This window comes from Fusarium tjaetaba (genome assembly GCF_013396195.1).
Source record: "Fusarium tjaetaba strain NRRL 66243 chromosome Unknown NRRL66243_c0000041, whole genome shotgun sequence".
NCBI classification, from domain to species: Eukaryota; Fungi; Ascomycota; class Sordariomycetes; order Hypocreales; family Nectriaceae; genus Fusarium; species Fusarium tjaetaba.
This window is the reverse complement of record NW_023501237.1, coordinates 539293-550984: the sequence shown is the minus strand read 5'-3', so window position 1 is coordinate 550984 and position 11692 is coordinate 539293. Positions and strand designations below refer to the sequence as shown.

The window sequence follows — 11692 nt, the reverse complement described above, 5'->3', positions numbered from 1 at the left end:
CCAATGGGTGGAGGGTTAGACATTATAGTGATGGGCCACGACGGGGGGGAGTGTATTGGGAGGGTTGTGAGGCCGAGGAGGTGTCGTGTTGGTATATGGGAGCTTCAGCTTAGAGGAGGTTGAGGTGGTCGTCAGTAGTGGGGTTCGAGTGGCCGACCGTCGTCAGAGGTGGCTGAGGCGGGATCACGTGGCGCCCAGCGAGCTGTTTAGCTTCCGTCCTGTAGACTAGAGACCCCTCTCAAGATAAGTGAGAGAATTAAGTGTAGGAACAGTTTTAGAACCTCATCAAGCTATACAAATATTGCGTTATTCATCGTCGAGTCTTTGTATCTGCCATCATGTCCGAGCTCCGTTTCCTCCGGCGGAATCTCCGCATCCTCGTCCTAAACCCAAACTCATCTACTATCATGACCGAAGGCATGGCCAACGCCATCCGCCAAATGTCACTCCCAGACGTATGATACACAGACAGCTAAAAACAAAAACAGTCGTCAATTCTACACAGGCTGATGTGTTACAAAAGTCAGTTGAGATCTATACCTACACAGCCCCTCCCCACTCCGCCCCAGGCAGCATCAACGACCAGGACGGCATCGACCGCAGCACGCAGGCCGTCCTCGATGACCCCAACATCGAGGAGGAGCTTGAGTCGGATAAGTACGACGGCGTTCTCGTTGCGTGCTTCAGCGTGCATTGCTTGGTGTCAAAGTTGACTAGGTATCGACATCTTGCCGTGACGGGTATTTTTGAAGCGAGTATCCTCACGTCGCTTTCGCTCATGGCTGCGCCGGATAATGCAGGTAAATGGGGAATCGTCACTACTGGAAAGTGGTGGGAGGATCACTTGTCGCATGGTGTCAAGAGCTTTCTTGGACAGCAGAAGGATGGTGTGAATAACAAGTTTGCTGGTGTTTTCTCGTCTGGGCTTACGGCGGGTGACTTTCACACTGTTCCTCCGGAGAAGGTAAGGGAGAAGCTCAAGGAGGCGACTCGAAAGTTGCTCAATGAGGGACAAGTGTCGGTTGTGCTCATGGGATGCGGTGGTATGGCTGGTCTGGAGGAGATCATCCGATCAACTGCTATTGAGGAGTACGGCAAGGCTGATGGTAACCTTGTCTACATCGTCGACGGAGTCAAGGCGGGCGTCATGCAGTTGGAGCAGATGATCCGCAGCAAGAAGATCTTTCGGTAAATCAGCAAGCGCCTCGTTCTATTTGTAGAGCCATATCTGCGACTGTCTAGTACGCTGCTTGAATACAAATAAAGAAATCATTCCGTGCGTGTACCTCACGCTTTATAGCAATCGTGAACGTTTAATGACGATAAGCCAAGGCAGCATTTGTCGCAGGCTTCTAATCCACGCGCCTTGTCCTGCCCCAAACCTCATCGACATCCTTCTTGCCCTTTGTTTCTGGCACGTTCCAGAACACAAAGATAGCAGACCCAGCAGCTAGACCTGCAAAGATAAAGTAAACCCATCCGTGGCCGCCCAGCAAGTCGTTAAGAGCTGAGTTTACGATCGGGAAGAATTGAGCGACCAGGAAAGTCGCTGCGTAGTTGGCTGCGAGACACCAACTTTGCGTGGCGCCAACAGCCTCTTGTCCGACTAGCTCGGAGGAGATCAGGAATGGTACTGGACCCAGACCAACTGCGAAGAAGCCGACAAAGGCGACGACGGCGATGGCTGAGAGGATTTTGATTCCAAAGATGATCGAGATGGCTAAGATGAGAGCGCTGCTACCTTGTCCGATGATCGAGGCAAGGAGGCAGGTCTTGCGACCGAGACGATCTGGCAGAGGAGCGCATGCGATAGTGGTGAACAAGTTAACAACGGAAACGAGGATAGTGAGCAGTGACGAAGAAACAGGCAGTAGGTCAGCAAGAAGAGAGACGGAGTACATGATGATCGAGTTAACACCGCAAAGTTGCTGGGCAAACATGATGCCTACCACAGCGACGATTGCAGGTCTGGTATCAGGATCCTTCAGTACTTCGAAGAATCCAAGATGCGCAGTCCGGTTCTTTGATGGTGATTCGGAGGCACTATCCGCCTGAAGCAAGCCATCTTCCTCGGAAGCATCACGGTCATCTGAGTCCCAGGTTTCAGTCTCCTCATGGATGTCGTAGCCGTTGCCACGGATCCTCTGGAGGGTCCGTCTGGCCTTGGGCGCATTGCCCTGCGCCGCCAACCACGATGGACTCTCTGGGACAACGAAGAGACCCAAAGTTTGAGCTGTCGCAATGAAGACTCCAGTAGCGAGGATCCATCTCCAAGCAGTACCGTAACTGAGGAAGAATCCCATGGTCTGAACCACCAGGATACCGAAATTGATCGAGATCTGCGTCATAAAGCCAAAAAGCCCACGTTCCTTGGGCGGTGCAATCTCGCTGATGTAAAGAGGCACAACGACAGTCGACGCTCCAGCTCCGATACCAGCGAACAAGCGACCAAGCGCCATGACGAAGACGCTTCCTGCGACGGTCTCGACGGCTGCTCCGAATAAATAGAGCAGACCCGTGATACGCATTGCAGGAAGACGTCCGCGCTTCGACGAGAAGGGTCCAGAGGCCAAAGCTCCCAACAGCCCACCAAGCATGAAGATGGAAGATACCGTCGCAAACGAAGCCTCATCCATTGGGATACAGTGCGGCATGAAGCCAGAGCCAGCATCGTCGTCTTTCGGCTTGTAGACCAGTCCTTTGATCTTGTCGAGGGCGGAGATCGATTTCTTGCGGCATGTAATAACATCCTGGGGTGCGTTGAGTTCAGCCTAAGATTGTTAGTTAGTTATGTCACGATGATCTTCTGAGGTTTGGGGAACGTACCAGGTGAAAACCGAACTGCAACGACCCTAGGGTCGTGATGGCGATGAGCAAGATCAGATACCCGCTGACATCGCGGAGTCTGATACCGGCCATGTCGGCGGTCGGATATTTCGTCGAGAGAAAGGGTTGGTGAAGGGGTAAGGTTGAGGGTTCGAGGTGAGGATCTGGGGTAGCTTGAGTTAACGTTAGCTTTTCATGGGGGTGGGTCCACGTGCGCTGTGGCGTGGACTACCCCTGTTTTCGATCACCCTGCGTTCATCATGACTGTGGATTGGAATGAGAATTTCCAAATCCGGGTTATTGGAGGATAACGAGCTGATCGACCTTTATCTGAGTGACCAGGTGTAGTTTTTATGAACTTTTGAACCGAGTCTTCCCAGGATAATGATCTCGTGTTGGTTTGACCAATGTAGAGCTGTGTTACGTATGCATGTTGGTTCCTTATCACCAAATGATGCCGATTACCCGTGAGCTCAGCAGTCATGAGAGTTTGGGTCCCTCAAAGCTTGTTGTTGCAGATACGTTAAATACGTGCTTAGCCCCAGTTAGTTCCCGTTCCTGTTGAACTTATCAGAAATCTAACTTATATGATTCGCTGCTGTAAAAAGCCATTATACTTTGTGTAAAACAATTCGTTCCCGCACTACCTACCCTGAACATGTCAGAAGTACCCACTGACGAAGAGAAACTACTCTACTTCGAAGAGCGCAACAACGATCAGAATGAATCGATAATATTCTTACATGGTGGGGGAGGCAGTCATATTGAATGGAAATCGGTTGCTCCTCAGCAATCACTGTCCTCTTATCACCTGATTCTCGTCGACCTTCCGATGCACTCTGGATCCTGGGACATCGGGCGTCCTCTCACACTCGCATCAGCTGCTGATGAAGTATCTAAAGTCATTCAAAAGCACGCACACGGCGGAAAAGCACACGTTGTCGGTCTATCTCTGGGTGGTTTCATCGCTCTCACTCTCACCTCTCGCCATCCCGACGTCGTGTTGTCGACGTTCTCAACAGGCGCTTACCCATATAGAGGAATGTTCAAGTGGTTCATGGAGCACCCGATGGCCATGTCGATTGCGAATTGCATACAGAACATTCCCGGTGTGCTCGAGGCATCGTTTCGACGGCAGGGAATTGACTATGAAGAATGGCTTGCCGAAGGGAAGAAGAACCATTCACCGGAGAGGTCCAAGGCGATGAACAAGGAGCTCAGTGCCTTTAGTATGGAGGACGTCAAAGCTATTGCAGATTCTGGGGTCAGGACTTGTGTTATCGCGGGAGGGAAGATGGATCAGATTGAACCTGTACGAGATATGGGTGCTATTCTGAGAGAGGGGGGAGAGAAGAAGGGAGTTAAGAATGAGGCTGTCGTTGTGAGGGATGCTTATCATCCATGGCATTTGCAGTTGCCAGAGTTGTTTGCCGCTGGGATTGCTGCTTGGGTGCAGGAGAAAGAACTGCCCAAAGAGTTTGAGATCTTGTAGCCTGGTCAGTTTGGCCGGCGGAGCGTGAAAGAACAAGTGCTTTTAAATATGCCAATAGCTGTTGTTACCTGTAGAGACCGTTGCATGTCATTAAAAAGCAGGACTTTTACAAGTATGTTTGTATCGCTTTCAAAGGCTTGGTTTGGGTTCAGTAGAGTGCGCCTGCTTTAGGCAGAAACTGCAGCAAGGCACCTTCTGCATGAAATGAGTGGAGGGCTGACAGGACTTGCATGATCTTACACTCGCATCAGCCGCACCTTGCGGGGTGCTATGACATCCCTCAAGGCAGACGTTGTCTTTTTATTCCCTTTTATCTAACATCATGATTGGCATTGAGATGCGATAACTCCGTGCAGCCATTCGCCATGGCCGACCCTCTTTCTTTAGCAGCGAGTATTGCCGGCTTGATCTCACTGGCCGATGTCATCTTCAGAACCACATACAAATTCATTAGAGCGGCCAAAGATGCGAAGGATGAGATTCAGAGCCTGGTAGACGAGATCAACAATCTCTCGAGTGTGTTGCGAAACCTCGAGGCTTTAACAGCAGATCTTGAGAATGAGGGACAATCCTCCGACCCTACGTTGAGGAACCACTACCTTAATCACTGCCACAGGACATTCATCAAAATTGAATCGAGAGTCAAGAAAGCCTCCGACAGCTTCAAGAAGTCCAAGTTTGACGGTATCGTTCGACAGCTGAAATGGCCCTTCTCAGCCTCAGAAACGAAAGAGCTTCTGGCTGAGCTGTCTAGACACAAGGAAACCATCAGTGTTGCCTTACTTGCCGACTCAATGCGGAAGATACAACTGTCGCTTTCAAAGTCCGGTGATATAGACAAGAAGATAATGGCTTTAGGAGAGGTGGCAAGAAGGATTGAGATCAACACCACGATAGTCGTCAACAAACGGAAAAGGCGCATCCTAACTCATTTTATGAAAGCAAATCCACAACCCGCACTACAAACAAGTATCAAGCTTCGCCATTCCATGACTGGGCTTTGGTTGACCGAGTCGCCGACTTTTATTCGCTGGCTCGAAACACCAGGCTCCAAGCTGTGGCTGACTGGCATACCTGGAGCGGGAAAAACAATCCTCGCTGGCTCCGTGATCCAGGAAACTCTTTCTCACAGTTACGCTTCTCGCAGGACAGGAGTGGCATTTTTCTTCTGCGATTACAAGGATCCAGAGACATGGAAGATCGTTAACATCCTCGGCGCACTGGCTTCTCAACTTGCTCGTCAAAGCGATGAGTGTTATAACGGCCTGGACACGTATTATGAAAGACTGAACCCTCCAGGAGCGCTCCCACAGACTGCTGATGCAGAAGAACTACGAGATCTGATCGGTAAAATGTATGAGAGCTTTGACCAAACTATCATTGTGGTTGATGGTGTAGATGAGTGTGATGATCTGGCCGACGAAGTGGTTGACAGCTTGATCCAATTAGCCGAGGACTCTGAGCGTGTTTCAATGGCTATTTTCAGCCGCGATCACGTCAATATTCGTATGCGCCTCGAAGAGGACTTTGAGCCCATCCAAATAGCGGCACATAGAGAGGATGTTGAACTCTATGTAAATGCCGAAGTTGACAAGAGGATCCGCACACGACAACTGCAGTTGGCCAGTGTGGATATGAAAGAGGAGATCCGGAGCGCGTTGGTATCTAAGGCCGATGGGATGTAAGACCGCCAATAACATACATCATGAGCCAGAATAACAAGATCCAGGTTCAGATGGGTAGTTTGCCAGCTTGACTACCTGTGCAACTGTGCTCACGACCAGGAGCGCCGCGAAGCTTTAAGCAAGCTCCCTCCCGACCTACCTGAGAGTTACCACCGTCTCCTTGAGAAGCTCAATGACTGCTCTCTTGGAGTGCAAAACATGGTTCAAATGTGTCTTCACTTCATGGCTGTAGCAGAGCCAAAGTTGACGATAGTCGAGCTACAGCAGGCGGTTTCAACCCTACCAATCGGAGGAAAGCTAGACCAAGGCAATACTGTACCGGAATACGAAATCCTGAATAGGTGTAGCAGCCTCATTCGGAAATCCACTGATGGAAAGTACTTCGAATTCGCCCACTTCTCTGTCCGCGAATTCCTGGAAGACGAGAACGCAATATGCCAACATGCCGGGATAGAAAAGTACTGGATAGCTCAACATACCACAAACTCGCTTCTTACTTCGCAGTGTCTGCGATTTCTTCAAATGGAGAACTTTGATAAGTGGCCCAGCGAAGAAGTTTCAGCCACTCGTCAAAGAGACGACACATACCCGTTCTACAGGCATGCGGCTCTCTTGTGGATCAAGCTCACGAAAGATGGGCTCGGTGACTCAAACATTCTGGATTTAGCGAAGTCTCTTTTTCAGCCTTCGAAGCGTGCATATTTCATGTGCTGGGCTATTGAGGTTCTTAAGAAAGTCACATATGCTACTGGCACTCGGTCAGCCCTGAGCGAAAAACAGGCCAGAAGAATAGTGACCAACCCTTCGTTTCAGCCACTGCATATGGCTGCTGCTTTGAATCTTCCAGAGATATGCGGATTTCTGATATACAATGCTTCAGATGTGAACCAGAAACTTGATGCAGCAACCCCTCTCGACCTTGCCTTCATGTCTATTTTGGCAGTTCCTGGACTGCCAGAAACGAGCGGGAAAAATGAGCTACATCGTGATCTTCTGACCAATGGAAGAAACCAGTTCCTGCCCTCATCCCAGCGGAGAAATACGACGATTGACTGCCTGATAAGCGCTGGAGCATATTCTTCAGATCATCTGATACCCCCCAACACGCTCTCTGTCTTCTCTATAACCTGCGTATTTGCATCGCTATTTAATGATTTGTACCCTGTACTTCGGTGCTTGTCTTCTCGAATCCTGCCGTCTGTACCAGACGTCAAGGTTCTTCAAGAATGGCTCGTGGCTACTAGTACATCAAACTATGTGGCAGAAGTGTCGACTCGCATGCTTTTGAAATTCCTCAGTTCAACTGGAGCATACAATAAAGACTGGGGTGCTGAGCTGGGTATCATTGTTTGGAGTTGGGCTCAAGAATGCGACTTCTCCCTGACAAGAGACTTGAGTTTGGTTGGTTCTTGTGACCTGATGTCGGATGACGCTTTGGTTTCCCAACTGGTCTCAGCTATTTGCAGCGACAATACCGAGTTGCTCAAGTACTGTTTTAAAGACAGGCGACTGAAGAATCAAGTCCGATACTCGGGATTGGTTAATGGGCTCTTACACCTGGCAATCAAATACAACGCCTTTGACAACTTCGAAGCCTTGGTTACTGCAGGTTTCGATCCTTATACCAAGAACGAGGAAGGAAAGCTACCGATTCATCTGTGTGAGCCCCGTGGCAGGCTACGCCTTTGCAAGGTCTTGAAGCATCTGGGAATATGTCTTATGAGCCAGGACAATGAGGGCTACAACATCTTGCATTACTGGGCTCAGGACCGTCCCTTGGACTATCAGTTTGTCAGTGATATCTTCGATTTGGATGCAGAGGAGGCGATCAAGGGGCTTCAGTCGAGGTCACATTATGGTGATACGCCTTTGATTGTGATATTCGAAAGTGCCGGAGAGAGCCCAAGGAGTGAACACCGCGATCTTGACTTGAATAAGCTATGCCTTCAAATTCTAGGCTTTTTGCAGAGATACCGCAGAGCAAAGGGCATGGACACGAGCTTAGGGACCGAACAAAGCGTTTATTCTCTGAAGGGAACCTTTATCGAGTTCGACAGTATGATAGGAACTGAACCAACACCATTACACAAACTGAAAGCTTGGGTCTCTTTTGACCAGGTGCAGTTACTGACTAAGCTTTATCCCCAAGCGCTTACTTCAAGAGTTGATGGTAGATTACCGCTTGAGAGGTACATCACCAATACGCTCGACGATCGCGTGTTCCCAGATAACGGTATCATCGAGGCCCTCCTCCCCGACAACCTGGACGACACTGGATCTAGGGAAACCCAGAGCTTGTGGAGCTTTATGTGTGGCCTACCTGAGAATGAGGGGTTTAATAAAGAACAATACACCAGATCAAAAGAATTCGAAACCATGATAAAGATCGTGTTCGAAATCGGAGCGATGCGCAACCATGAGAAACAGTTCAAAGAAAGTGGACTGAAGCTACTACTGTCCAACTACCAATTCTCGTTGATGCCAACGATTCGCGATGCTATTCTGCAAACCAATTACTGGGATGGCCTACAAAGCTCTGACGAAATATCTGTGCTGTTTCAAGATGTGATAAAGAATGCCAACCTCGATATGATACGGCTACTCAATGAAAATGGAGCCGACCTCCATCACCGTGTCGATGGAAAAACACCTTTTGGAATTGCATTCCATGCTCGCGTTGCGATTGATCTCTGCAGCACCGAAGACGGAGCTACAGCTCTCAGGAAGCTATTAGAACGTTCCAGTGTTGAAGAGGCAATGAAGGAACACATCGAAATAGATAGGGCGTCACCTCTCCATACAATTGCTACATTAGAAGACGCAAAGGACATTCTTTGGTTGGCGGAGGCACTTGTGCAACATGGGTTCGACATAAACTATGTCGGCTCAGGCTCATATGCCGCGACTCCGCTTGTATATCACCTCCAACAGTCCTCTTTACAATTTGCAGAACGACTGCTAGAATTAGGGGCCGATCCATATCTGAGCGTTCCTTCGTTCTATAATGGGGTACTTACATGTATAGCCACCGATAATTTGGCATTCCTGCAGAAAATTGTCAGTCACACAAATGAGTTCGGGACTTCGTTTCCATGGTCTGATCCGGTGACCTTTGGAGTCCAAAACTTTGGTCAGCAGGCTGTGATCAGTAATGGGACCGCCCTACACATGGCTGCGGCGTGCAATAGTGTTGCTTGCCTAGAGTACATGCTGAACTATGTCTCGGAACCGGAAAAGACTCCGATATCAGATGAAGGGCTTTCTCCGGTCCATATCGCTGCCTATGGAGGATTCGTGGATGCTGTGAAGCTTCTTCTGGCAAGAGGGTTCAACGCAATGGGAGAAAGCCAATTCGGCTTCAGCCCATTGCACATGGCTGTCTTCGGCGGACATCTCCCCGTCGTCCAATGTTTGATTGAGCATGGCGCATTCCAAACCTTGGATAAAAATGGTATGAGCCCGGGTAAGACCTCCTTGGAGCTTGGACTCAATGAAATTTACGAAGTCTTGGAAGGGGACCCCTGGGGTGGCTACAAACAAATTTCATCTATCCAAGAACTTGCGGAATACGTGGAACCAACAAAGCGTCTGGCATTGGCGTTCGAAAGAGCCATAGACGAAGATGACGATGAAAGTATGATGCAGTTGATTGATAAAGGCTGCTCTGTTGATGTTCTCCTCCCATCAAGACCTGGATTATCCGCTCTTCTGGTAGCTTTGGACGATGGCAACTTTGCTATGGGCAAATGGCTGTTAGAGATAGGAGCCAGTGCACTACAAGCGGATTGTAACGACGAGTTCGGGAAAAGCGCCATTGAATTAGCTGCTAGCCTGCGAAGCCTCAATCGTTTGCTACCGGAATTGTTCTTGAAATACCTCAGGCAAGGCGGCGATTTGAGATTCGGGTGTGAGTTTCCATTCCATGAAGCAATAGATGTGCAGAACACGAAAGGCGTCGAGATATTGCTTGAAGAAGCAGAAAATCACCTTCATTACATTGGGTAAGCAGAAGTAAGGTAGGTGTAGGGCAAGTCACTAACCGTCTCACAGACCTCCAGAAGCCTTCAAAGATGTATTGAACCGCTTGCTTCCGATGGAATTCACTTGTGAAACTAACTGGAAAACTTGGAAATATCGCGCAAAGATGACGGCGCTACACATCGCTGCGTGGAATGGGAACAAGAAGGCAGTTTCACTTCTGGTAGATAGGGGAGCGGATATCGATGCAGCCGACTCGAATGGCTGGACACCACTCATATTTTCGCAAGACGCTAGAATGGCACAGCATTTGGTCTCGCTTGGGGCATCGAAAGCTGCAGCGTGCAGGTTCGGATCACTCCCGTCATTGATCAACTGGTTCGGTGATACTCTGTTCGATAAAGCACACCCTGTCAGTTTATCACGGTTACCAAAGGAGTTCTTCGCTGTATCAGACCCGCCACGATTTTCGACAAGATGCGGCACATTGCAACTTACCCCTGAAACTTTGAACAGTTTGCATGAGCTCAAGCCTGATCTGACGAGGGAGGATGGGGCAGGTCGGAGTTTGATGCATTACATCTTGGGCGAAGAAGATCTAGTTGACTGGATAATGGAGCGTGAACAAGATCTGAGCGGAACGACTCCTTTTCCGTGGCATCTGGAGTGGTGTGAATTTTCTGGTCTTGCCCTCCTAACATCCTCATTCGAGCGGCTTCGACAACGAATGTCGGCTGACCTGTTCTGCGAAGTCCTGAATCTTGAACCATCGCGCGGCTGGAGCCCTTTATGCCATGCGGCTGCTTTGAACCGTGTTGATATTGTCGCGAATTGCCTTGATATGGGTGCTGATATCAACTTCGAAGGTTCCTGTTTTGGATCAGCGCTTATGAATGCGAGTGTTTGCGGGAGCCTGGATGCTGTCAAGCTTCTCGCCCGCAATGGAGCATCGTTAACGTACATGAGCAAGGATGGCTTCAGAAGCTGTTTTTTAGTTGCTGGGACAGCAGCTGTCAGCGAATGGCTTCTTTGTGGTCGATTCATGGAACAGAAGCGCCTTTCAGCTGAGGATGATGCGGACTTTGTTCAGGAAGTAGTTCCGTGGGGTGGATATATAGAAGCCAAAGTGTTGCTTTACGGCAGAAGAGCCCGATGGCGTGAAGAATCGACGTTGGATTATGCGAAGAGATTGTGGAAGATGAAGAGGAGTTGGCAAGGGAAGGTTGTGCGAATGAATGTCGAAGAAACGGACTCGAGCTCGGGTACAGACTCAGATACTGGATCGGAAGGAGAAGCGAAATCGGATCAGATGCAAAGTTTCTTGACGCGGATCGGTGCTCTGAGAGCGCAAGACTCCTACTCAGAGTCGGATTCCGACTTTTGGTCAGATTCGTCTTTTTTAAAGGACAAAGAAGTCAGAAGAGTTTGAGGTGAAGGAAGGAGATGCGTAATATACCATGTTTGGATGATGGCTTTTGTCTCTTTCATCTTGACGATTGTGTTTGCGAGGGAGCACTTAGCTTGTGGTTTGGGCAAGGTGTTTGTGATATGAAAGAAAGGGAAGCGACTATGAGCAAATGAAACAGATCGACGCCGTAGATATGACGAGAGTAAACGAAAGATCCGTGAGTGGAGGAGACCTAGGATGTTTGACAGTTGTGTCATAAAAGCTGAGTAAGGTAGAGGGAACAGCGAGTCTGCTTGCACTGAC

At 49.2% G+C, this 11692-nt stretch overlaps 4 protein-coding genes across 4 annotated transcripts; 3 read left to right on the top strand and 1 right to left on the bottom strand.

Annotated features, from left to right (window-relative positions):
- Positions 1–338: 338 nt before the first annotated feature.
- On the top strand, positions 339–1192 carry FTJAE_2415 (hydantoin racemase; the record flags this gene model as incomplete). The annotated part of the gene is made up of 2 exons (XM_037348607.1): positions 339–455; positions 506–1192. The coding sequence occupies 2 exons, from the start codon at positions 339–341 to the stop codon at positions 1190–1192; spliced, it is 804 nt and encodes a 267-aa protein (XP_037210666.1).
- A 160-nt stretch (positions 1193–1352) lies between these two features.
- On the bottom strand, positions 1353–2919 carry FTJAE_2414 (glucose transporter-3; the record flags this gene model as incomplete). The annotated part of the gene is made up of 2 exons (XM_037348606.1): positions 1353–2771; positions 2827–2919. 2 exons carry the CDS (start codon positions 2917–2919, stop codon positions 1353–1355), a joined length of 1512 nt encoding a protein of 503 aa, XP_037210665.1.
- A 565-nt stretch (positions 2920–3484) lies between these two features.
- On the top strand, positions 3485–4318 carry FTJAE_2413 (AB hydrolase superfamily yvaM; the record flags this gene model as incomplete). The annotated part of the gene is made up of 1 exon (XM_037348605.1): positions 3485–4318. The coding sequence occupies one exon, from the start codon at positions 3485–3487 to the stop codon at positions 4316–4318; it is 834 nt and encodes a 277-aa protein (XP_037210664.1).
- A 365-nt stretch (positions 4319–4683) lies between these two features.
- Positions 4684–11410, top strand: FTJAE_2412 (uncharacterized protein; the record flags this gene model as incomplete). Its single annotated transcript, XM_037348604.1, has 3 exons — positions 4684–5999; positions 6048–10004; positions 10054–11410. 3 exons carry the CDS (start codon positions 4684–4686, stop codon positions 11408–11410), a joined length of 6630 nt encoding a protein of 2209 aa, XP_037210663.1.
- Between the last annotated feature and the right edge of the window lie 282 nt (positions 11411–11692).